The following is a 26923-nucleotide window of genomic DNA, read 5'->3' on the forward strand; positions in this document are numbered from 1 at the left end:
CAGCCAATTCACTAGTCAGATGGATGCAGGGGAAGGTATGGTGTGGAAGACCAGGGAGTTGGTGGAATCTCCTTCCTTGGAGATGTGATTAATGGTAGGGGATAGTTTGTGTGTACAGATAGGTACACTCAGATGCAGGGATAGACTGAGACACCCGTGGCCCATCAGGATTATGCATGGCCTCTCCTGTTATTAGGGGCACCACCTACAGAGGGCAACACCAGCATTCCAGCTCTGCCTGGGAGCTTCCTGTTGGACTCCCTTTTTCTTTCTCTCTGTGCACCATTTATTCATGCATGCGTGGATTCACTCAAATGTCTCCTGAGCACCCACTGCATGCCAGGCACTCTTTTAACCATCAAGGTCACACCAGTGACCAACACAAAAGTTCCTGCCTCACAGAACATGTATTTTAGTGAAGGGATAATTGTTATTGAGTAAATAAAGCAGGAAAGTGGAATAAAAGAAGCCAGAGTGTGGAGTTGTATTTCAACTACAGAGGTCGGTGCCTCACTGATAAGACAGCATTTGGGCAGAGCCTTGAAGGAAAGGGAGAAGCATTCCAGGCAGAGGAGAGGCTAGGGGAAAGCCTTGTGCTGGGATGTGCCTGGTGTGAGCAAGAAACAGAATGGAGGAAGCAGAGTGCCCGAAGGGAGAGTAGTTAGGAGATGAAGCCAGAGAAAAAGCAGATGATGGTTGGGACCTGTCTCTTCACAGCCCTGTGGGCCACTGCATGAACTTCGATTTTTTTTTTTTTTTTTTTTTTTAAAGACAGGGTTTCACCATGTTGGTCAGGCTGGTCTTGAACTCCCGACCTCAGGTGATCCGCCCACCTTGGCCTGCAAAGTGCTTGGATTCCAGGCTTGAGCCACCATGCTCAGCCAAGAACTTCGATTTTTACTCTAAATGAGATATGAAGCCAAGGGGCGAGGGGTGGGTGGGGGTGAAGCAGATGGCAAAGGAGCGTCCCAACCTGGCTCCAGTTTTCAAAGGATCCCTCTGGATGCGGTGCTAATAGGCTGCTGGGGGCCAGGGTGAGGCCCTGACTCTTGATGAATATTTTTAGCGGCATGGAGGTCATTGGCAACCTGGGCAAGAACTGTTTCTTTGGAGGTGGGAGTAGGGAAGTCCTGATTGTTGGGTTGAGAACGTGAAGAAAAGGAGAGAAGGAGTGGAGAGAGTGTATGCGAACAACTCTTCTGAAACTTTTGTTGTAAAGGGATTGAAGAAATGGCAAGCAGCTGGATGGGGATGCGAAGACAAGACATGTCAGACAAGAAATATTCGAGTCTATTTGTAAGTATCTTCAAAAGAGGTAAAACGACAATGAAGGAGTGAGAGAACACGGGCTGGAATAGTCCTTGAGGGGGCAGGAAGGGACAGGCTCTCGTTCTAGAGGGTGAGTTGGGCACGCGGGTGGGGGTGGCCGCTGATGAGCAGGGGGAGTGCATCCAGCACAAAGAGAAGGCAGAGACGTGGGCACAGGAGGAAGCTCTTATCTAATGGTTCCCGCTGTGAAACAGGAGCAAGCGTGAGGGTGGCAAAAGAGGAGTCTTTTTTCCAGGACTTAAAGTAGGAGCAGTTGGGACAGTGAGTTGACTGGGTCTGCAGTGCGACTGTGGAACGCACTTGAGGTTCACAGCTGGGAATTTCATCCATTAACACAGGACGTGGAGAGGGAGGGCCAGATGCTCTCCAAGTCCTTAGCAGGTTTGTGATTCCACGACTCTTCCGGCCAGCGGCCTCGGAACAAACCCACGCTTTTGAAGGGGAAGGGAGGGCACAGCCACAGTTAGGTCCTAATCATCACAATGCAGCCATTTACGGGGCACTGACTGTGGGCCAGGCGCTCTGCTAAGTGTGTTGAAGACTACAGAGAGAGAGTTTGGGTGGGGCCTGAGGCGTCGCAAGCTGGGCAACTGACTTCCAATTCCCCCAGTCTTGCAGAAAACAGTAGGAACGTGCCTGCATTGTTTTCAGTTACCTCCATGAGGGGAGCAGGCAGGCACGCAGCCAGGGCCTCCAGAGCAAGTCAGGAGGGACATGGAGCTTATTTTATAAGCCCCGAGAATGGCAGAGTGAGCTGCTCATGCCACAGGGACACTCACTCCTCGTGGAGCTGTGACTCAGCAGCCCTGCACCTGAGCGAGGACCCTGGGAGACCTGGAAAGTCCCGCCTTATTTTTGGAAAGCATGCTGCGTTGTTTGCCACTTTTCGTGGCCCTCTCCGTACAGAAGCCTCAGTATTTAAAGAAATGTATCTGCTTGGGTTCCCATCGCTGCTCTGCTGTGATTCCTATTCACGTACATCAGCTAATTGTCAAAAGCAGCCTGTGAGCTAGGCATGAGAAAATGAAGACTCGGACTGCTTAAGTCACTTGCCCAAGGTCACACAAGCTAATGAGAGGAAGTGCTGGGTCTTGAATCAGATCCAGCTTCAAAGGGCATGTTCCTAATCACGTGCCCTGAAATCGCTCGCCTTTGCACCCATAGTCTTTCAGATGGCAGCCCTCCTCACCCGTCACACCCCAGCTGTTGCCCTGATCCCACCACCATCCCACCACTGCCCTCCCTCCACATTCCCGCTGTCCCCCAGCCCCATCTCAGCATTCCCTCTCCCTTGAATCCTGGTGGTTTCCTGGGCCTTCGCTCCACCTCTCAGCTTTCATTAGCCAGTGGGGCTTAAGCTTGGTAACCCTGGATCGATGGCACAGAAAGGCCTCAGGCCTTCTGTGACTCTGCACAAATGGTAGTCCATTAAAAAGACCCCCAAGTATTTGTAGAGAGCTGTCATTCTCCCCTGCTCATTCTCTTTGAATATACCCTTTTATATTTTCTGAATGCAATAGAAAAAAAAAAAGACTCCAAAACTTGTCCTTATACATTTTGTTCTCGTCCTTTTATTAAAGCTTTCCTAAGAATCAAGACCTTCTCACAAATGGATTCTAACTTGACCACCCAAAAACACCTTTGCATGTCCCCTGGCTCTTGAGGCCTGATGGAATCACGTACCAAGCGCAATCGGAAATGCATTCAGGTTGAAGCACTTTTCCGCCGGGTAGCATCATAGATGCCAGACACAATGAGCCACCCTTGCTCCCACAAAAACAAAAACCTTCGCAACATAACTGGGAAGTGATTCAAAACCGCTTGCACTTCAGAAATCAGAACCCAAAGTCCCGTGTCCTCACCGAGAGGTGCTCAGCAGGCAGTGACCATGGGCAGCATCGAACATTCCAGCCTTCCCCACTCAGGTTGGCTTCTTTGAGGAGGGGAGGGTGGTGCACATTCCAGACCAGTAAACCTGGAATGTATCGCTGGGGGTCTTCGAAGGCTGAGAAAGCTTTTTCTTGGTGCTCTGTTTGCAATTCACGTACTCATTGCACAAACATGAACAGAACGTAGCCAAGTTACGGATTTCCATTCTGGCTCTGTCAGTGAGTAGCTGCCTCACTTGAGGTAAATTACTTCATTCCTCTGGTACCAACTTCCCCATCAGTTAATTCCTGTGAATTAAGCGCCCTACTTACCTAACAGCTTTACTGAGATGAAAGAGATAACATTCCTGGCATAGATTGGAGGCTCAGTAAACCCAGCTCCGCTCCCATGTGAGGACATACCAAGCACGGTCCTGGGAGGGGCTCAGAAGAGTGAGGTAGAGCCTCCCCATCAGGAAGAATAAACTGGAGAGGGATGTGGGCGTGCGTGTAAATGGACCAAACATAACGGGGTGGCTACTCAGTGGTCCAAACACTGCGACGGGGACCGAGGGAACGAGGGTGCTCTCTGAGCAGCACGTATTTCCAGCACATAGGCAAGAATGACACCCTCAGACTGGCCCTTCCCACCCCAGGCTTCTGGGAGGTGCTCTCAGCACACGCCAGTGCCCCCCAACACACCTTAGGAAATCCAGCTGCTTGAGGAGCCCGGCCTTCTCGCGCTGTAGACTCTCCGTCACGCGGTACACTTCCCTGGGAGAGGCAAATACAGGCGGTAAGCTCCCGGTGGAAGCCGGATGCCTGGACCCCTCATGCTGGAGACCGGCAGGCTATGCCACGCTGGGGACAGAGGGCACTGGAGGGACGTGGCCTTCGCCCAGAGAGCTCCTATGGTACGCAAGTGCTTTGGACCATGATCTCAGTTTCTCATCACACATCCCCAACTTGGGAGGCGAACTTATCCCCATTTTATAGACTGTGACCATCAGAGAAGTCTGCTAAGTCTTTCCAGTTTACACAGACAATCCGTGACTAAACCAGGGTTCCTTCCTACCCCCAGACCCAGCTCATTCCACAGCCACTTCACATGCCACCTGTGAATAAGCTGGATGGTCATTATATAGTTTTTCCAGACACCAAACTGCCCTGTCCTATCCAGACTTCAGGGAGTTAGAATCGATCTTCTTCTCCAGCCGGATCTTGAAGGGTGAGAGCAGGATTGTTTTACCCTCCCTCCCATTCTTGCCCCACCCAGAGGCTGGTTGAGTATGTTTTTAGGAGCTCTGGAAGAATCACCTCCCCTTTCCCACCTTCCTCCTGAAGTCCCCAGGTATCTGGACTTTTCACTACTGGGCATTCATTTCTCTGACTTATGATCTAGCTGTAATGCAGAGATTGACTGCATCTATTATAAGCACTTACATCACTGTGCAAACATGTTCGTTATGGCAGGAGTTGTGAGGAAGGGGAGAGAGAAGCAAGAAGGCTGTGACCCAGGGCAATTAGACGGCCACTCAGGTGGGGAGGTAAGCGCTGTGCCTGGTTTGTTTACACCGATGTCCTCGATGCAGTGCCTGGCGTGGAGGTGGAATCAGCAAATAGTTGTAGGAAGAAAGAAAGAAAGAAAGGACAGACAGAGTAAAAGGAGGTGTGGAGCAAAGAAGAAAGAAAGAAAAGGAAGGAGGAAGAGAGGAAGGAAAGAAAGAAGGAAAGAAGGAAGAAAGGAAGAAGGAAGGAAGGAAGGGAAGGGAAGGAAGGAAGGAAGAAGGCAGGCAGGCAGGCAGGCGGGCAGGAAGGGGTAATCGGGGAAGTCTTCAGCATCACTCAGGGAAGAAAGGAAAGGAAAAAAATAAGAAATTGGGTGACCTCGGGGAGCTGGCTTAATTTCACAATTCTGTCTTCATTTTTCCCTTTGTATTCTATACCATGCTTTAGACATTTTTTAATCACCCTCTGATCTTACTACAAGGGTCCGCATTTCCAAACTGCAGCACAGATTTTTGTGGAGGGAGCAGCTTGCAAGCCGATACAGGTATCACTTTCCACGGGCTGTCAGGGATGCCGGGCTGTATACACACTGTGCTGGACAAGACCCTTCTGCCACCCCATCAATATCATTACTGAGCTGGCAGAAACAGCACCGACACGCTGGTCCACGGGACTCTCCTGCCAAGCTCCTAATAACCTGATTCCTTAAGCACACTGTTTCTTTTCCCCCCGCTTTATAGAATAATTGTAAAGTCAATTTACAGCAATAACAGGCTGAATGAAATTCTAAGTTCAACTCAGACAATTCTAATTAAGCAAGAAACCTTTTCTGACTTCTGCAGAGATGCAAATTCCTGACATTTTATTACCAATTATATTTAATTTCAACTTGAAAGAAAATAATGTGTTTCCCATTATCCAAACTGGGTCTGCAAGCCCCTGTCTGGGACTGTGCTCTGATGAGTGCTCTGTGAGCAGAGCTGCCCGGGCCTGACTCTAGGCCCTGGAGCTGAAGACCCTGGTGCTGTGCTTTAGGGCTTCCGCACACCGCCCTGGGTCCTGACTCTCTCCAGGGGCGGCCAGGAGCACACAGCTTTTCCTCTGCTCAGGAAAGTCATTCGCCAGGGACTTCAGGTCTGGGTTATCACAGTGTTTTACCAAATAGCCAGTTCCAAAATTCTAAGTCTTCTCTGGATCTGCATACACAGCACCAGTGACCATTGGAGCTATCTAAACACAAACCTATATGCACACATATGTATTACAAATACATGTGAATACATGTACTGTATCTATTTGTCTAGTAAACATACATCTTCTTGGATATTTGTACATACATATATACACACATATATTCAGAAATGTATTTTTGTGTCAACAAAAGGCATTTCTGAAAAAAAAGGCACTTAGATATTTGACTAAATGACCTCTAAAGTCCTTCTAACCTAGAGGTTCTAAAAGTATCTACATAGATAATATGTAAACTGAAAGGGAAAGGAACTGCGGTCGTTTGGAGTGGTAATTGGTGAGACGCTTCTGGCTACCCTTAGGGAACAGCTGCTGAACTTGTTTTAGGGGAGGGATGAGCCCTGGAGCACTTCACAAGACATACCGTCAAGTGAAAAATGCAATGTATATGCAGAATAGTATGCTTAATATGCTACTGTTTCGTAAAGGAAAAGTGTGTGTGTGTGTGTGTGCACGTGTGTGCACACATGTGTCTGTGCCTGCATATACACAGCATACTCTGAAAGGATCTACAAGAAACCATGACCAGTGGCTCTGATGACTGCATACTGGGGTCACGTCAGGGAGGCCGACTTTTTTTTTTCAGCATGTAAGCTTTTGTGCCTTTTGAATTTCGTGCCTTGTCATAACTACTTATCAAATAAAAGCTAATTAAAAAATAGAGCGTTGCTGCTTCTCAGCTGACCTTTATCTTTACATCAGCTCTCTGTTTGATAGTTCTTTCTTTATCTCATTTTAAAATCTACTTCTGTTACCTTGAGCATCTTCAGAGAACAGGAAAATTAATTTGGCCTGTTCAGAATTCTTGCTGATCAGTGACTAAGCCTGTTTCCCTCCCAGCTCCACCCCTTCCCCTCCCAGCTGCTTTGTGGCAGCACGGAGCAGCAAGATCCTGTCAGAAAGCACAGTACTGTCAGGAGAACTGGGCTCTGTCCCTGCTGTCCGGCACCCACCAGCTGCATGACTTTGGGCCGGTCACGACACCTCTCTGAGCCTCAGTTTCCTCATGTATAAACTGAAGGAGGTGAACCAGAGCATCAAAGTCCTCTCCATCTGCAGGTCTGAAACCCCACTCTGTGGAGAACAAGTGAAGCCTCTCGCGGCACTGCCCTCCTGCCCTCCCTGAACAGGACATGCTCTCTGGGCCCCGGCATGTTCCCCGGCTGCACAAGAAACTGCAAGCTTCTTGAAAACAAGTTGAGAAGGTTCTGGAGTCATATTTCTCTCTTTTTCCCACCCCTCCCTCCTTCCCTCCTTTTTTTTCAATTTCCAACCTCCAGAGATTGTGTCTCTGGCTTGGTTAATTAAGATAAGACTTCAGAAAGCTTTGAATCCTCATGCTGTGATGTGATGCTCCAGCACTGGGTGTTTATTTCCATTTGCTTTTCTAACGCTTGTGCCTTCAGATGTCTGTTGCTTTTAGAGCTTGATTGAATTTCAAGAGCCTGAATCCTTAATTCTGTTTGTAAAGCTAAATGCCTATACCTTGTTGACCTGTTCTCAATGAGGAGGAACTGATTTTGCTTGTTCACAATGAAATATATTGTCCTTCCACAATTGGTCATCCAAGAATTGGAATGGAGGGGCTTGTTTTAAGTCAGTTACCTGGGAGTTTTTTTGTTTTGGTTTTTTAACTGGAGATACCTTACTAGGGTGAAATTCTCAGCCCAAACGCATCTCCTTCCTTTTACCCCTTTTACCAGGCAATTAGTGCCAAACGGTACAGGATTCCACACATCAAACCAGCAGAACAGTTTTATTTAGGCCTATGGACCAAAATCCTGCCAGGAGTCTTTTGAACAAGGGGACTTAACATCTAGAAAACATGTTCTGGTAAGTAACACTGCCCCCTTCCCTGAAATTGGACTTTCAGTGCTACCTGGTACCTTTCAGGATCAGACACACAATTACATTTTGCAGAATAAATGAATTAATGAAGAGTACACGGACAAATGTGTGTAAATGACAGCCAGTCCTACTCTTGTTAAAATATTTTCTGCAGGCTTGTTGTTCTCTAGGGAAAATTGGCGAGATGGGTCTAACTCTTAGCATCTCAGGACAGTTACTTAAACCTGTGAACCTCAGTTTCCTCCTCGATAAATAAGAGTTCGTAATAACAGAACCTGCCACACCAGGATGATTTAAAGATCAAATGAGAAGATGTCAAATTATCAACATAAGTGAGATATATTGAATGCCCAGCACGGTACCTAGCACAGAATAAATGTTTGCCGAATGAATAAGTCATTGACTATATGGATAAATGAATGCACAAATAAACAAATGAGATTTCTGTGCCCTGAGCCTCAGAGTAGTACATTTGTTCTAAAACCCACGACTCCCAAGACAAGATAAATGACTGACTCTTCAGGGATTTCTCCAGCTTAAGGGGCAGACCCAGGCTTGATCCGGCCACAGGTGTGCCTCTGCCTAGTAAGTGAACCCTTGTGGCTGGATGCCACTTGCAGGTTGGGCCCTAAGAGATGTGGAGTTTCCCCCCATGGACCCACAGAGCTGAATCTGAGGAACACAGTGGAAAAAAATGGGCAGAGATGGAGAGGAGAGTCCAGGGCAGCGACACATGCTCCGTCAGATCATATGCTGATCCCAGAAGCCTTCCTCCCTCCCTCTCGTCCCCCTTGTCTCTTCATGACGACAGTCACCTAGGGTCTGTCTGCTCACTCAGCATTCGCCCACAGACTGCCTTACATTTGTTTGTGGAATAGCATGTCTTTCTAATCACAGAATGTATCTTCTGAGAACAGGGCTATACATTTCTTGTCAATCCTAGGCAGTGCCAGACACAGAACTGGTCTAATCAGTCTACACAGAACTGATTCCAATAGTGTCAGAATCCTAGAAGAACGTTAGAAGAGTCTCAGGGAACAAGAAGCCCAAATCTACATTTCACAGGCAAGGAGACATGAGTGGCAAGGGGACATGCCCATAGTAGGGGGTGGTGCTAGAGGACAGCAGAGGAGTGGAGAAAGGCTGGACTCACATCTCCTTCTCCTGGTGGAGTTTGCAGGCCTCTTGCTGGAGGCTTTCCAGCTGCTGCTGAGCTTCCTGGAGCTCCTGGGAGGTCCGCTCCAGCTCCCGGGCCAGCTCCTGGTTAGTGAGTTTCAGCTTGTTATTCTCAGCCTTGGTCTCATGCTTGTCATGATGCAGGGCTGTGCACTGACCTTCCAGCTGCAAAGGAATGGGGAGCAGAGGGGAATGAGGAGCAACCACCATCTTCAGGAGGCCTGCCCTGGCCTCACCTTGCTTTCCCCACTTGGCAGGCAGGAACTGTCACTGCCACCCCTCACTGGCCTCAAGTGTAAATCAGCATTGTCCTCTCCTCAGTTCACACATATACACTCCTCTAGGCAGGAAGGAGCTTTCAGAGCACATCCTGTCTCTCCCCTGACTCTGCATAGGACCACTAAATAGTCCAGGAGGAGCTGCTCTATTCAAAAAGACCACTAGCAAAGGAACTTCCACAATCCATCTGTGTGAATGGCCTTGAGATCTCACCTAAATCCATCTTGTTGACCTTTTTTTTTTTTTTTGAGATGAAGTCTTTCTGTTGCCCAGGCTGGAGTGCAGTGGCACGATCTTGGCTCACTGCAACCTCCGCCTCCCAGGTTCAGGCAATTCTCCTGCCTCAGCCTCCCAAGTAGCTGGGACTACAGGCACGTACCACCACGCCCAGCTAATTTTTGTATTTTTAGTAGAGATGAGGTTTCACCATGTTGGTCAGGCTGGTCTCGAACTCCCGACCTCGTGATCCACCCACCTCGGCCTCCCAAAGTGCTGGGATTACAGGCGTGAGCCACCGCAACCAGCCCCATCTTGTTGACTTTTAAGTCAATTTCTTTTCCTTGGTCCTTGATGGAGATGGGGAACAGCTAAATGGCCTGCTTCATAAAACCATCCTTCCCAATTTCACGCGCTGATAGTAAATCTATATATTCCCTTTTCTCCTCTCAGCTCCACTTCCATTAATCTAGAGAAGCTTTTAAGGGTAGCCAGAAGCCCTGAAAATTCTTAGGAAATAACTAAAACAGGTCGAACAGAACACAGACCTTCTCTATGTCCCTAAAGCAACTAAAAGCCCTGCATTTTTATAGCTTCAGCTTTTCTTGGCTGTGATTATGCTTTGCAGAGCTTCCAATTCTCTTACCAGAAGACGAATCAAACCAAGGTACATATATCATAATAAATTTAGTTTAATGAATGTGGCCAGTAAGGGGAGGAAGAAGTAACAACAAGGAATTTGGTGTGATTCTCAAGAGGCTTCTGTGTAATCAGGCAAGCATGCAGTAATTAAATCGAGTGGCAATCATTCATTTGAGGGATAAATCTAATTGCTAGGAGCTTAATGCATAATAGAGGGGAAGAGAAGAAGTGGGAGAAGCAAGGTACAACTGTGGATGGGGAAATGCGGAGGCAGCCGGCAGTTCCCAGAGTGGAGATCATCTTGCTGCAGAAGGAAAGAGACCTAAATTCATAGCTTGGGTGGCGGCAACAGTGGAACAGTCTCTAGTCCTAGCAGGGCTGTCTTCAAGTAGATTTTAATGTGCTGCTAAAAATGGCCTTGTCTATTGAAAGGGAAGCAATGTGTCTGGGTCTGTCCAGAGCTGGATTCCTTCCAGCACCAGGCACAACAAAACAGGAGGCCAGTGGCAACCAGGTCTGTCTCCCTCAGGAGCTCTTGCTAAGAAGTGGATGCCATTAAGTATGAGGCTTGCCTAGGCAGTCAGTCTTTCTGGGGTCATTAGCCAGTCATTCCCAGCCAGAGGGATACCGCTCTGCAGAGCGCAGCACCCAGCCTGCCTCCTGGAGGCTCAGGTACATCAGAGAGGAGCATCTGGTGTCTGCATCCCTGCGGGGATCAGAGCAGCCACAAAGGATGCTGATGAACCTGTCCAGGCACTGCACAGCCAGGGAAGAGACAGGCTGACCTTGAAGAGCCTGTTCCAGAGGAGGTATCCATGACCATTCTGGAGAGAAAAAAACATATCTGCAGCCTCCCCCAAAGTATCGTGGTAGACAATGTCTCTTGTACCTCAGCTTTCTCCTCTTTTCTTATACAAGAAGCAGGAAACAAATTCAAGTTTGGCATTCTCATGGCTCCTGGGTATAATTATAGGAACGTGTCTGCAGATACCTTTTGGGAGAATGCTTGGCAACTTTTCCAAGTTAAACACCTGGCTTCGGAGAAGTAAAGGCTTTATCTTGGTATCACCTGTGATTTTAAATGCTATCTTTTGTACAGCTAAATAGTTCTTTCCAGGTTAAGAAAAAAAATCAAGACCTTAGGTGAATGGCAGGGAAAGTGGGCAACAGCCAGAGAAAAGGACGGGGTGGACAGCCAGGTACTCTGAGGCCACTGGCAGCAACATACCCTTTTCTGCTTCTGGGTGAGCTGCTCCAGCTCCTGCTCCTTACATAACAGTTTCTGCTCCAGCTCTTGACTGCGGGCTTGAAACCTCTCTGTGTCCTGCCAAGTTGGAAAGAGGGATACATGGGACCCAAATGTAGCACACCTGGATGATAGACTGTTTTTTTCCCACTTGGAACTTACTCAAGATCAGGCCCCATCCTATTAGATTGTGGGCTTCTCCCACAGCAATACAGGGCTTGGGTAGCCTGCCTGCCCCACCAGGAGGCACCAAACGAGACAGATCGTGCGAACAGTGAGGCGTGATCCCAACGCACAGCAAGCGTGGCACGTCTGATGACTGTGCACCGCCACCCTCCTCTCCACCAAAAACAGGGACAGTATCAGCCAGCGGTGGAACACTGAACAGGGATAACTGGGGCCTGAGTTCAAATATCAGGCCTTAGTCTCCTCATGTGCACACTGGGGGTGGCTGGAGGAGGCACACGACCCCTCGCAGGCCTTCCGACTTGGATACTCTGTTCCAGGTGGGGTTGGGCACTGCCGTTGGATGCCTGCGACTGGCTTCACTCTGGAAACACAGGGCCATTACCTCTTCCTCTTGAGGGTCTAAGTGTTCACTATTTTCCCACTGGGATTGAAGTCTCCCAGGCCCCGCTCCTCAGGATATTTTAATACCTGCTTCTTCCCTAGGCTGGGCTTCCCCCACACAGAGGGGCTAAAGCAGGTGAGAAGGGGCCTGGCTGTGGGATGAGGAGGAAAGTGTGTGGGCCGTCGGGTGCCTGATGCTCTCAGCAGAGCCAGGTCTGTGGCATAAGGGCCCCGAGCCAGGAGGGACACAATTTGGGCTCTAAGCCCTGGCTTCACCCAACTAACTTGCTTCATTCTTCTGGATCACTGTTTGTTCACAGAATAGAAACAAAAATACCCATGCCATCTGCAGCACTCCACTTGCCTGAAGGCAGAATGGAGGTACAAAATGTGCAAGAAGAGAAGAGACCATTGTAATTGCCACATAACTCACTCACAGAGCCCCACCTGGGGTTCCTGTGATACAGAATGACTCCTTCCCACATGGAATGCTGCGCTGGAAGGGTGTCCTGGCATGACAGTCTGCAGCAGCACGGCAGTGGAACATGGCCCTCTCGGGCCGGAGGCCTTCGGACACCTCTGCATCCTCTGTTGATATTACCAGGTTCTCCTGCCCATTTTTAGGCAGGTACATGGGCGGAAGAACCACAGGGACAGCCTGTGATTATCCTCATGTGAACCACATGAGTGGCAGAGGTACTATCTGACCAGACAGCACCTGCTCCCAACATTTGTTTCCAGAGAATCAGCCCCAGGGAATCTGCCTCCTTCAGCTTGGCTGCTGCTCTCCGTGAAAAATGCTGGGAGCAGCGAGCAGCTCCAGAATCCCCAGGCTGATGTGGCTGTCCCCACAATGGGCCTGCAGAGTGTCCTCACAAAGGGCCGGGACAGGGCGTTGAGGGGATTGGAAGGTGCAAGTGATTAGGTACTCCCTTCATGGTCAAACAATCTGATAAGTGTCAAGCCAGGATCCAGATTCTGGTCCGAGGGTCCAGAATTTTCCATGATGTCAGAAACTGTGGCACCACTATCCTTGATCTATCACCAGCAAAAGCCTTTGTATCCAACGGCTTAATAGTGCTGCAAAAACATCTGAGCAGTTTTCATGTTCACGCAGAAAGCATAAATCTAAGCACTGAGCTTTAATGGCGTTGGTATCAAGAAGGGAGAAGGAGGAAGCAGAAGAGGACGGGAGGCTGGATCACCTGCAGTGATGCAAACTTGTCCTTGAATCTTTTGTCTCTGACCTCTCCTCTCACCCATCGCCATGCCCTGGCCCAGCATTTGCTTCTGAAATCATGTCTTTTCCTTTAGCTAGGACCTCTGACCTGTAATCATGATCCAGGCGGAGGGGACCAGATGCCCCGTGGAGCTCAGCCTCTCTGTGCAGGATGTCATTTGTGATAAAGGGGGTGGCTCTCTTACAGCAGGGAGGTGGGGTGGGGAGCTACTGTTCTCAGAAACTATTTTGGGGTCTGCTGGTGAGAAGTGTGTGAGTTCTGTCTGCCATCAACTAGGTTGAGGGGCAGGAGCAGGCGGAATGTTTTCAGGCTTGACCAGACAGAGGAGGCCTGGAAATGCTGATGAGCCTCCAGAGGGCGCTAGTTGGAGGACATGACCAGATTTTCATGAAAAGGATTCTGATTCCCTCTCAGTTTGAATGACATCCGTGATAATAAATGGAGCAGTGATGTCGATAATCTGAGGCAGCATAAAACTTAAAATTGGTTCAAGAGAAAGGGTTGTGATAATATCCAGGCTTAGTGCTGAGAGGCAAGGGAAGCTGCCATCCAAGATCAAAGCCTTTTCTGCTGAGAACCCATCAAGCAGATCATCCAAAAATGGGTACTAGAGAGTTCTCTGAAGCTTTTTTTTTTTTTTTTTTCAATTTAGTTTTATGAACATATTCCAAGAAGGATCCTGCTTACCTTGGCAAAGAAGTGGATTTCACCAGTCCTGACCTCTTGAGACAAATGGCAGGGCTGGGTAAGGGGCTAAGAATCAGGCGAGGAAGAGGGGAAGGAGTTACCCACTCCCTCCATGGTATCTGTGGAAGGTGGGATTTGTTTTTTCTTGGCTATTAAATTTTCCAGGTGTCTAGTGGTAAAGGATGGGTAGCACAGCCTCTAAGGCTCGTCGCCTTAGGGGAAGCTGCTGGGCATAGGATAAACTGGGCTGGTGCACTTGGATGGGCCTGCCATATTAATCTAGGAATAACTAATGTCAGACCAAATTTAATAGGGAAAGCATAAGCCTTCATCCATCCATCCATCCATTCATTTAACAAATATTTGTTGAGCACCTAGTACGTGCTAGGCATTGCCTTCGTGCTAAGAATATCTTAGTTAATAAAAGATAAAATCTCTGCTCTTTTGCAACTTACATGCTAGCAGGGGGAGACAGACAAGTCAATGAAAATAAACAAGGATATTACATGTCCTGTGTGAAGGTGATAAATGCCTTGAGAAAAACATATGGCAGAGGAAGGGGGAATGAAGAGTGCATGGATGGGGGCACCGCAATCTTGAACTTGGGGGAGACAGAGCAGATACGCAAGCCTGGGAAGTGCACACCTACCTTCAGAAGAAACTGCTCCTTCTCATTTTTGATTTGTTGTTCCATCTCCTCATAGAGATGCTGGATTTCTTCATCATAAGCCGCAATTTTCCTACAGTGGCAAAAGGAGAGTCTGCACTGAGGTTCCCCTATCCCACAGTGGCAGTTCTTGGAACTCAGACACCAGTCCCCCACTCTGCAGCCCCAGGTATGGGGGTGACCATGTAGCCAAGGCTACAGGATCAGCTAACCCAACAAGGGCTGCAGACCAGAGAGGTCTTGTGGGACCTACCCCTGCAAGGTAGGCTTCATGTGGCCTCTCCTCCTCCCATCCACCAGCCATCACTCCTAGAAGATCCCTATGTTCCTTGGTGAAGCTTCCCTGTACCATCTCCCTCTATTTTACCTTAACACAAGCCCACAGGCCTCTGCCAGACGTATCATGCCTGTTCCCACTGATCCCCACACTCGGAGACTACATGAAGTTGCATTGTGTGGGTTTCTTTCCTGTTCAGTTTCCTGGTTTATCTTGTCCCTGTTTACATGCTTTCTCTCTGGCTGTCTACATCAGGACCTCCTGACACTGTCAGAGGACGCTCCCTGTATGCTTGCGCTTGTGCGATCCATGTTTCTCATGAGACTCAAGAGATTCCGTGATGATGACGATGAGAGCTCCCACACCCCCCACCAAAAGCAAAGGGCACACTGTCTAGTGCCCGTGCCATCTCAGGCTCCAGGGCACAGACCGTGTGAGCAGGCGAGGCTGCTTGGAGGATGGCGAAGACAATGATATGTCCCGATTCCCACTGTTCTTCTCAGCATCCTCTCCCCACTCTGAAGAGCCCTGCAGGCCAGAAAATGAGTACCTAGGCATTCTGCTTCTATACAGCCATGAAGACAAACACAGCCATGGGCATGGAGTTTGCAGGTCATCCCTTCTGCTTCCCCCTCCCTCCTCATGATACATCCGCCTTCTAATGCCCCTCCAAATTCAAATAGGAAAACCTACTATTGGCATTGAACTGAAACTGGGAGTTAGCATTCCAAATTATTAACATTCCCAGGTAATGGCATTTTCATACCTTGTTTGCTGACCATGCAGTGAAAGAGCCTCTCTGTGGCCCCTACTCCCTACCCTCTCTCCATCGTGTTAAGGAAACTCCAGGTTCTTGAACAGGCTAATGTGGCTCTCAAGGCCTGTTGTGAACATGCAACACACACAGTCACACACACACACACACACACACACACACACACACACACACACACAAATTTGGGCCCTGCCCTTCTAAACTTAAATGATGGCAAGCCTACCATGCCCTTTCTTTAAAAGACTTCAATAATTGAGGAAACAGCCCTGGTTTTAAGAGGTACTAGGAAGATTTCTGAACTAAACATAAAGGATGGGAATACATTTATTCCCCTGAGCCTTCCATCACTTTAACCCCTACCTCCCGTGTCCACTTGGGCCTCCAATCCAGGACCAGATTTTCTTTGCTGCCCAAGGCTTTGCCACAGCCCAATTTCTGCCCCTTTCTCACTTGCTACCTGTTGGGAGAGCATTTTCACCATGTGCACAGGTGAACAATGAACAGAAGCCATTTTGATTGGCAACCTTCCAGCTTTACAGAAACCACAAATCTGACCCAGACAAAGGAACAGTGTGCAAGACTCCATGGTCAGGATCATTCATCACAGGGCACAGCCCTGGAGTTCTCTTGCTTGGCTGTACCCTCAAGACGAGAAACTTGATTTTGAGTGACTGTACAATAATGGCCCCCAGTGGGCTCAGCAAGAGATGACAGTTCTCAGCAAGAGACAACAGTCCTCTCAGACTTCCACAAGCTGGAACCCTGTCTTTATGGATATGTCCCGCATCCTTTACTCTTTTTGGCTAAGAGTAAGAAATCTCTTCTTGTTAAATGACAGATGTCTGGGATTGTTACTTTTGCTCTGAGCTAATTCATAAGAATTGAAATAAAACCTTGGAGGGAAAGTAAGGAAAAGGTTCATGCTATTGACCCTGCTACTTCAGTGACAGAAAGAGACACAGTTTGAAAGACGTTTCAGAAAGCGAGATGTTTTCTCTTGGTCCCTAGAATTATCTTCCTGTGTCTGAAGAAACTCAGATGCTAGATGGTAAATGATATCAAGGAAAACTTCAGACAGAGATTCCAGCTATATAAATACTGTAAAACTAATAAAGTAAGATGAGAGAAACTTAAACATTGATTTGGCTCTGCTAAAGCAATTCATATAAAGTTATTCATCTAAACGGCTTACTATTTATTTCTAATAACCATGCAGGGAATTAATTCTGTAATGTAATTAAATGTGGTCTACGTTTTATTGATTGAATTAACACACTCTGTGTTTTTTATGCTCATGTACCAGCTTGCTCATATGTGAATTAAGTTATTTTACAAACCACTAAAAAAAATAACTGGCAGAAAGATACAGTCTTTGAAGAGTGCCTCCTCCTAGCCGTCACTCACGTAGGCTGGACCCATTGCAAAGAAGCCCTGGGATTCCAGGTGGGCATCAGAGATCCTGGGCCCAACCAGACTCGCATATGGAACCACACTTTTGGAAAGCTGGCCTGCAGTGAGACTTTCCAGGCTTGACTGACTGACAAGCCTGGGCTAGAACACACTCATCCCAGGAATGGGGAAGATTAAGGTCCTGTTCACACCAGTCACGTCACTAAACCGGTGCAGGGGTGAGAAGACTTGCATTCTGATCCCAGAGCCAGTTCCTTTCCTCAGTGTGACCTTGAGTAAGTGCTCTGACTTCCGCACACCCTGGGGTGCTGCCTGCCTATGTTCCTGCCTACACTGTCATAAAGAACAAACCAGCGAGAGTGCATGTAAAAAGTGTCAGAACCACAGAGCCCTCAGTAAATGTCAGGGATTATTTACTGTTGTCATTATCATCATGGGCTGTGGAGAGCAAAGGGCAGTGCTACCCAAGGGAAAGAGAGTCTTGGTTTCAAGGACCTGCTGTGTTTGGAAACCCTGATGCAACTGGCAAGGTGAAGAAGAAGCAGCTCAGTCAATAAAAATGCCTGTCAGGCCAATCCGTTGGAGACCCAGGCTGTGTGTGAGCAGGAGCTGCAGAGCCATGAGCCTGTGTGTGCAGGAGCCCCGAGGTGGCTATGCGGGCAGCGGTGGCAAGTGGAGGCAAGAGACACTAAACAGACGTGCACACACGGTGAGTCACGTTCCGGCAAGGCTCGCCACATTCTGCCGTCAGGAGAAAGGGACAACGCATCATCTTTGCTTATCATATACATCCTTGTTGCCACTATTTCTAAAACCACTTATACTGCCTAATGCACATACACAGACTTCGAAGTCTTCTCTGTGAAGATTTTGCCACCTCTTCCAACACTCATGACCCCTTCTCTGAACTCTGATGACAGCTTATGTCTTCATTGGATCATTTAACAATTAATCTTAAATAGTCCTGAACAACTGTTTCATTTGGATTCATGTTGTCTCAATTAGGTCACAAACACGCAGGCATTTATGTCACCCACAGGGTCTGAACTCAAAATGTTAATGCCAAAAAACCCATAAAACCTTAATTGACAATTTTGGGTACCAAACGCAGAGGCTCATGGGCCATTTTGAGGGAATACTAGATACCGTAGGAGTTAAAGAATTTCAGAGTTGGAAGGTTTGTCTGATCTAACCACCTGTTTTTCCGGTGTTAAAATTCTTGCAACAATACCATATCAAGTACTTAACTACACTAGGTTAGAATACCCCCAGTGATACGAAACTTGCTGTTTCTCTAAGTAGTTATTTCATCTTCGGGATATTCCGGCTCACAGAAATCTGTCTTTTCATGACCTTACTCTTCTTCTGCATAAAAGCCTTTCATGTATCTCAGAACAGCATCAAGACTTCAAAGAGTCTCCTTGGGTTCAGGTCAAGCCTCTCCACTTCCTCCAACTGTGTCTCTCACGTGGATTTTTTTTTATAAGTCCCTTTACAATTCCCTTCACACTTCTTCAAATGGGCTCTAACGATCTTTCTCAAGCTATGGGAGTGCCAAAGTGAATGCCCAGTGTATGAATATGATTTGTGTAGATTAGAGCGGACTATTGCCTCTCTCGTTCTAGATGCTGCACATTTAGCCATACAGCCTAAAACCTCATTAACTTTTCTTGGCAGACACATTACAGTTGATGTATGCCGAACCCATTCATCAACTAAAGTCTCTAAATCATACTCTGTGTGATCGTTTTTGTTTTAAAGATGGTACTACTGAATCATATCTCCTCCACGGCATGCTTCTGCCATTGGTATTTTTAATACAGAGCAACAGCTCAGATGGAATTCTGTTAGATTTTGCATTTCCTGGTTCTAATCCATCTTTCCAGCCTGTCACTATGCCATTGGGTCTCAGCTGGTCCTCTAGTGTATTCAGTGACCTTCCAAGTTTTGTTGACATCTGAAATCTTCAATCAGGATGTAGGCTAAATAATCTATAATGTTGGTTTTTAAAATTTAATTTATCTGAGAGTTATTTAAAAGACAGTTTATTAAAAGGTACAAAATATTGGTTTCTAGTTTTATTATATTATAGTAAGGAATAGTTTTGGAATCTATTATCTTTCCCCTGTAGCCAGAAACATGATCATTTTTTTTGCGTAACTTCTATGAGAGGAATATATATATATATATGTGTGTGTGTGCGTGTGTGTGTGTGTGTGTGTGTATATATATATATACACACACACACATATATTCTAACTGTATGGCACACGATTCTATATTCATCTCTAAAGCATGTTCATTGATGGTATCAAATACTTTATATCCTTCATGTACTTTTGCCTGACTAATGTGTCAAATATGAGACAAGTTTGTTAAGGTCTTCTAGAGTCTTTTTTTTATTATTAAGTTTTTAAAATCTTTTTTAGAAGCTTCTGCTTTATGTATCTTGCTGTTGTGTTGTTTGGTGCATTAAGCTTAATACATGTTGTATCTTCTTTATGGATAGAACTTTTTCATTACTACAAAACTTTCCCCTTTTATCTTCCTTTACTCATGTCTTTGGAAAAATGTTAGACAAAATGAGCAGAGATCTCTGATAAGTAGTGGCACATGGGCATAGCTATTCAACCTGTCTTTTCTTCACCATTCTCAAAACACTCCTGGCTGGCCGGGCACGGCGGCTCATGCCTATAATCCCAGCACTTTGGGAGGCTGAGGTGAGCAGATTACCTGAGATCAGGAGTTCAAGACCAGCCTGACCAACATGGTGAAACCCCTTCTTTGGTTAAAAATACAAATATTAGCCAGGCATGGTGGTGCATGCCTGTAGGCCCAGCTACTCAGGAGGCTAAAGCAGGAGAATCACTCGAGCCTAGTCAGTGTAACAGAAGGGTAAGTGTGTGGAGGAGCCAGAGTTAGCAGCAGTCATGAGCACTAATATTTATTCTCCCCCTCCTTTTCTTTCCCCATGATAGCTGGGTTGTTCTTCTGGCATATTTCAGGGTAGTCCAGGTCAGAGAACCCTTGCTGACACAGGTACGGTGACCTCAAAGTTCATTAGATCCAGAATTAGAAGGTCTGAGTTCAAGTCTTGGTTCTGACATTTACAAACTTTCTGGCCTTGGATAAGTCACATTACCTCAGTAAGCCTGAAGTGTTCTATATCTGAAAAATCAGTTGGTAATACCTACTTTAGATAGAGGTTGTGAAGATTTTAAAAATGCGGTGGCTGTGATGGGGAGGAAGGCAGCAAATCACACTGCCATGTGTGTACCTATGCAACAATCTTGCATGCTCTTCACATGTACCCCAAAACCTAAAATGCAATTTAAAAAAAAAAATGCAGTGGCTTACGCCTGTAATCCTAACACTTTGGGAGGCTGAGGCGGGTGAGTCATAAGGTCAAGACCATCCTGGCCAACATGGTAAAACCCTGTCTCTACTAAAAATACAAAAATTAGCTGGGCATGGTGGCATGCGCCTGTAATCCCAGCTACTTGGGAAGTTGAGGCAGGGGAATCACTTGAATCCAGGAGGCAGAGGTTGCAGTGAGCCGAGATGGCGCCATTGCATTCCAGCCTGGCAACAGAGCAAGACTCTGTCACACACACACACACACACACACACACACACTCAAACACACGTGCATGTGGAAGTGTCTAGCACAATAAGATGCATTTAATAAATTCTAATTAAATAAGTTTTCTGATTCTCCAGAATCCAGGGACCCCATTTGGAGAGTCATTGCCCTATAGCTCCTTCAGATGTCAGCCAAGGGTCAAGTAGAAACTGGGGGGTGGAGGATCAAGTGGCAGCTTGGTGAACACGGAGTGAAGAAATGTGTGCAGGAGTGCTGAAGCATTTGGGGACAGAAGACACAGGGATGGCTAGAACCTGCGGAGGCTTAGTAGACTTAGAGAAGACTATGGGTAGAAAGAGAAGTCCATACAGCCTGCCAACATTGAAAAGTGTTGATTAAGCCCTTCTTACAGTATGACTGGTCAAAATAAATTAGGCTGAAGTTATATTCTCTGTACACCAGGAATTTAACATCGAAGAATAACGAGCCCAATAAGCTATAGTGGCTGGGAGGAAAGGAACAGACAGAAGAAGCCAAGCACCATGAGGAAGACCCAAAAGAACCCTCCTAGGTTCTGTCTGACTGTCATCCTGTGACCTCAGAGCCCTGCTAGGGGAAGTGAAGGAAGCTACCTGCTTTGGTGGTGGGGAGGAGTATGGTGGAGTTCTCAGGGGAAAAGCAAAGAAGAGCTGAGTTCAGAAAAGGGAGATTTTCAACAGTGGAGGGGTAGAGTAACAGTGAGATACTGAGGATGCCATAAGGGCAGTGATGGATCAGAAAGAATGAGTCCTGTTGAAAACCCAGGTCTAGCTCAGGGAACTAAACATCCTCATCCAAGATATCTGGTTCTGGCAAATGTCCCTCTCTAAAGCATGGCTCTGTGTGTGCGTGTGTGTGTGTGTGTGTGTGTGTGTGTGTGTGTGTGTCTGTGTGTGTGTGTGTGTGTTCTCACATGTATGTCTGGTGCTGGGTTACTGGGGAGCTAAGGATGGGAGGAGGACAGGATATGTGAGAAGGATGTAGGGGTGAAGAATTCATGATTCTAATGTAAATACAAAGCGTAGGTTCTGAGAGGCCTTTACAGATAATTTGCAGGGAACTAGAAGGTGAGATGCAGTTAGCATTAACTTATCCTTGCAGCCTCCCACAGTAACTGTGAAAATTAATTAACCTTCACAAAATGCTTTGCACATGGAGTGTTAAGGTGCTACGCCAGAGTGAAGCACTAATACTCAACATCACTAGAGCTCCAGCTAACGGCACATAGGCCAAGGCCTTCCTGCTGGGGAACACTGCTTGGTCAAAATATTTTTTTTCCTGCTTCTTCTCTCCTTTGCTCTCCCTTTTAGATAAAATCTGTTGGGGTTTCAGAGGGTCTTAGAAAGTCATCCATTCCCCTGCCTAGTTTGTAGGCAGGGTGTGCTGAAATCATTTCAAGATAAAAGTAGCTTCTGCCTTTCATAAATGAAAGTGTAGGCTTGACCTTGGAGAGAGGAAATGGCGTTTCTCTACAATTATGTACATTTCAGGAGCTCACTGAACTCAAGTCAGAGTTTCGGAAATGGCCACTGGCCTTGGGAGCTGTCATTCTGGTTTCATGTGTATTTTTGGGGCAGTGGTTTGATCAATTATATCTCCTGGTTTGCAAAGTTTGGGCAAAGGCAGACGCGAAGAGAAGGAGAGTCCCTTCTTCTCATCACAGACTGAAAGCTTATAAAGCTCAAGAGTTCCCTACGCCTTTGTTTTTCAAGTGAAGAAAATGAGGGTCAAAGCAGTGAAGTGGCCAAATTGCCAAGGGTCAGAGTAGGAGGTGGGACCCCGGCCTTGGCTCCGGGTCCCATGATTCCATTCACCTCACTACAACGTCTGGCCCAGCAGCCTGGGTTGTAAAATACACAACTCCATACATTTGCATTTAGAATTGTCAGTGTTCCAGATTACATCTGGAATCCATCAACTGGGTTCCAGAGCCATGGGTTCCAGACCTGGCATTCATTTTGTTCCTCTGTGTTCCATGGGACACTGGAGCCCCACCTGTCACACGCCCGGTGCCACCTGACCCCAGCCTGCAGGGCAACGCCACTGCCTGGAGCTGGCCTGAGTTCCGAGAGGCTTCAGGGTAGGTGGCCCCTGCTGGCCGAGCCCTGGCCCAGGTGTTCAGTAGTTTGCGGCTCCCATCCTCATCCACCTGATGGGCACAGCCCAGGGCCACCTCTGTCCAGCCTCCCTGGAATGTGCCCCGGGCGGGACCCAGACCCTGTGCCCCAGAGCTCCTCTGCTGCAGGATGGGGCCCCAGCCAGCCCCACTGGGTCCAGGGGCATTGCTCGCCTGTACATACCATTGCCCCAACCTGCCAGGTGCCGCGGGAGCCCCCCGGGTGCTGGGGACATGCTCTCCCCGCCCCAGGCCATGCCTCCACCAACCCGTGTTTCTGCCCTGTGACTCCTGGAACCTGCCTCCTCCCCAAAGCCATGGGGGGGAGGGTGGGTGTCCTCCTCAGACCACGCCCCCAGATAATTTTTTTAAATAAAGAAACAAACGCAAAAAAAAAAAAAAAAAGGGGGAGTGAGCATGAACTGGAGCTGGTATGAGGCCAACAGTCCACACTGCCATGGCCAAAGAGAGGCAAGATTACGTGAGGAGCTTGACTCCCACTTCCCATGTTACCCACATTCCCTCCCACCCGCTGCCCCAGCATGCTCACAGAATGAACGTGATCACAGAAGACGACTCTGGACTGGAAAAGTCTCAAGAAGTCTGCTGTTTGCGAGAGAAGAACACGGAAGCAAATTCTGCACCAGCCAGTTTTGCGCTTGGGATGGGAGTGGTAAGCCGGGTTTTAGACCCCCCGCTGCCCTCTGCCGCCTTCTTCAGGCAGCTGCGGCCCTCCAAGAAGTTCTCACTAGAAAAATCCTCTTTGGAGTCTTGTTCCCCTGAAGTCAGTCTCTCTCCGTCTCTGTCATTATCTGCTTATCTCTGTCCGTCTCTGTCTCCATCTATCTTACACACACGTGGACGCATGCACGTGCACATGCATACGTGCACGATTAGAGCAGGGCTGAATGAAAGGAAAACATACGCGTTTGCAGAAAATGCTGCAAAGGCTGTGAAATTGGCAATTGGATTTTCAAGATGGATGGTTTCTTCCAAATTAGATTCCGCTGCCTGTATAGACCAACTCTGCAGCTTTACCCCATTCTTTAAAGAAAACCATTTTTTCTTAGTCAGGTTTACAGATCACACCCACGGTGCACACAGAGCACAAACAGTCCTCACTTTTCAATTTGTTCTCAGGGCAATGTTCACAACGTGCTCTAGATAATGCATCGAATACACGCATTCGATGAAGTCACAGCCTGGTCACCTAGAGTCCTCGCCAAGAACTTCTCCTAAGAATAGTACTAGCATTACAGATTGGAAGGGCACCCCAGGGCGTACCTTTTGCTGGCTGATAAGATTCTGGAAGAACTGGCTAAAGCCGTGTTTCTCAAAGTGTGATGTACATCCTGCCTGTATCGTAACCACCAGGGATGTGTGTGTGTTCCTTAGCTTCTTCCCTGAAACACACTGATTAGACTCTCTAGTGGAGAGGGATCCACCTTTTAATTTTAAAATCCTCTGGTAAATCTAAGCATTGAGAACTCTGTGGACTGTAAGGGCCACCAGCCAGGAATATGATGCTTTACTTGCTGCCCTATCTAGAGGCGGGGCCCGTTGATGTGAAGACATCTCTTCCCTGCAAAGCTTTGGGGACAGCTTTCTTGTCCCTGAGGCTCCACAACACAGGCTGCCCATCCTCAGGCTTGTGTGTTGGGGGGCTCAGGCCATCATAGCTGGGGCTGCCTGTCAGTATGCAAGGTGCATTTCCTCCTGGTCTGGACACCTTCCCAGAGCCCAGGGAATCACTGTGGACAGGAAGTTCCTAAAGAGCAGCTGGTAAGGGCTGCAACTTAAGGGCCTGTGAGCTCCCAAGAAACTGCCTGAGGTCTGATTCAGATGGACAAGGGAACACATTTCCTCCCACCCCCTGTCCCAGCATGCTCACAGAATGAACGTGATCACAGAAGACGACTCTGGACTGGAAAAGTCTCAAGAAGTCTGCTGTTTGCAAGAGAAAAACATGGAGAGGAGTTGATTCCAAGGAGGGCGTGGGGACTGCTGCTAAGCTTGTCAAGGCCGAGTATGGTCAGCCAATGGTGCCAAACAGGCAGCCAGGTGGTATTCCCAGGCTACGAAGCTGCGGAGGATTGAGACAGAGCCCTCTCAGAGCACAGCCTGCAGCTGGCCTTTGATCTACAAAGTACTTTCCTTCAGAGCTCAAAGCATCCCTCTCAGATATGCCTAATTTAGCCTCACCCTCATACATCACAAATACGGACTTTAAGCCACCACCTCAGAGCAAGGGAACTGGCCCCCACTGGGGTGGGACCTCTGGCATCCCAAAGTGGTTCTGCCTCCAGACAGCACAGCTCTACGACCCCTGGAGATCTCAGCTTTTCTTCCAGAAAAAGGTAAATGCAGGGGATGCTCTCCAGGGCAAAGAAATTCCCAACGCTAAGTTCTTCCCAATATCTATACGGTACCCTCATGCTAAAGTGTGAAGCCTTCTCCACGTCTGCACTGTGAATGCAGAGGGGGCCTGCTCAGTGGAAGTCTCACCTCCCTTCCTTAGAGAGAAGTGGAGGCACAGGAGGGGCTCAAGTTCGAAATTTCTTCAACCTCTGTGCTAAAGGACCAGGGTGTGGGAGACTGAATGGTCCTGCCTTTATTTCTGATATGCAGGTTAAAAAATAATTCATGGCCATGAGTGAAGAGGACTCTGGGTTGTTTCTAACGATGCCCCAGGACGCTCTGAGGGGTTCTCCTGGCCTCAGCTACCAAGGGCTTGCCACCTCCAGCTGCCACCTCCTTCCTCCTAGGAAGTGGGGGTGAGTGTGAGGAGGAAGGTGGGGTGGGCTTTTTCCACTCACAGCCACACTGTGACCTGGGGGATATGACCCAGTCTGGGATGCTAGGGACGGGGAGTGTGTGTCCTGCCTAACCTGCATAAGGCCGGAATCCCCCCAAGGTCAGCCTCATTTTCTCTGGCCCTGTGGGAGAAAGAAACAAAGTGTGTGGTTTGCACAAGGAGAAAGAAGTTAGAAGCTGTGCTGCCCACGGCAACGCTGTTCAATGTTTCATTTGCATGGGGATTCTCTGGTCTGTCTTGAGCAGAATTTCCATGCGTCTAAGCGCTGTCTCCTCAGTGTGATTCTGACCTCCTCAAGGAGAGGGACTCTATGTTCCCTTTGCTTAACTCAGACCCTGGCATGGAGGGAGTGCTGGTTTGATGCTAGCTGCTGGTAACACATAGACTGTGTTCCGCCTGGTGCCTGGCCTGGGGCGGACATGCAGCCATCCCGACCTGAGCTGTCATCTCCAGCTTCCAGGATAGGCATGCATTTGCCAGATGGAGTTGAAATGCCATTCCCTATACTGAAAAGTAAGCGAGTGGAGGAAACTGGGAGATATGCTCACAGCTCACCAGAACCAACTCTTCTCCGTGGGATTCCTCTGGGCTCCATCCCAAATCAGGCCATCCCCGAGAGCTTCCTCCTACTTCATCTCCAAGACCTGAAAATGTCCCTCCCACAAACAACCTTACACCTCCAAACTCACTTTCTAAATGTCTTAGAATCACTTCACCTCACCCTGAGTCATTTTCAAATAATCCCACTTTCATATCCTATACCCCGTTGGGATTTCCAGCCTGTTGTCTGATGTCTGGGCTGCAAGTGCCCTTATAGACAGGTCCACCAGCAAGGTGTGACCCACCTCTTTATAAAAAAATAGAAGAGACTAAAAGAGGCTCTCATACAAGATATCAGATGTTGCCAATAAGGAAACGGATGCACAGAGAGGTAACGCAAGTTGCCTGAGGTCACACAGCTGGTATGTGCCAGTTCTGTCTCCGATTTCAGTGCCCTGCCCAATACAGTCTGCAGTTCTCTGGTTCTGCATCCAGAAATACCTCTGGAATGGGACTGGCCGTAGAGTTCAGTGAGTCCCCAATCCCAACACAACTCCCTAGCCTGGAGTGGGCCTTGATCGGCTGACCCCAGACAGGCACAGCTGGCAGGGATACTGACTGAGGATGAGCACGGAGAGGCCGTCAACTTTGGCTGAGCCGGCTTTGCACATGCAGCCAAGAGCGGCTTGACTTTTATCTCAACAACTTTTCAGGCAATTAAGAAATGAGGACAAAACACTAACAGGGGCCCTGAAAGATGGATGTCAGGGGTAAGCAGCTCTCCAGCAGGTCAGGGGCACTTATTTAGTCCTGCAGCGATGCTGGCCAGCAGAGGTGGTCCT

General features: G+C 48.0%; 1 protein-coding gene across 7 annotated transcripts in view; it reads right to left on the minus strand.

Annotated features, from left to right (window-relative positions):
• The window catches only part of CRACR2A (calcium release activated channel regulator 2A), a 136403-nt gene that overhangs the window by 30874 nt on the left and 78606 nt on the right, over positions 1-26923 (minus strand). For all 7 annotated transcript variants that reach the window (XM_010330035.3, XM_074403403.1, XM_074403400.1 and 4 more), the window contains 4 exons: positions 14509-14599; positions 11344-11439; positions 8956-9143; positions 3900-3971 (listed from right to left, as the gene is read on the minus strand). In XM_010330035.3, the coding sequence (XP_010328337.3) occupies positions 3900-3971; positions 8956-9143; positions 11344-11439; positions 14509-14599 (447 nt within the window). The remainder of the gene's footprint in view (positions 1-3899; positions 3972-8955; positions 9144-11343; positions 11440-14508; positions 14600-26923) is intronic.

Source organism: Saimiri boliviensis, chromosome 7 (assembly GCF_048565385.1).
Source record: "Saimiri boliviensis isolate mSaiBol1 chromosome 7, mSaiBol1.pri, whole genome shotgun sequence".
Lineage (NCBI taxonomy): Eukaryota > Metazoa > Chordata > Mammalia > Primates > Cebidae > Saimiri > Saimiri boliviensis.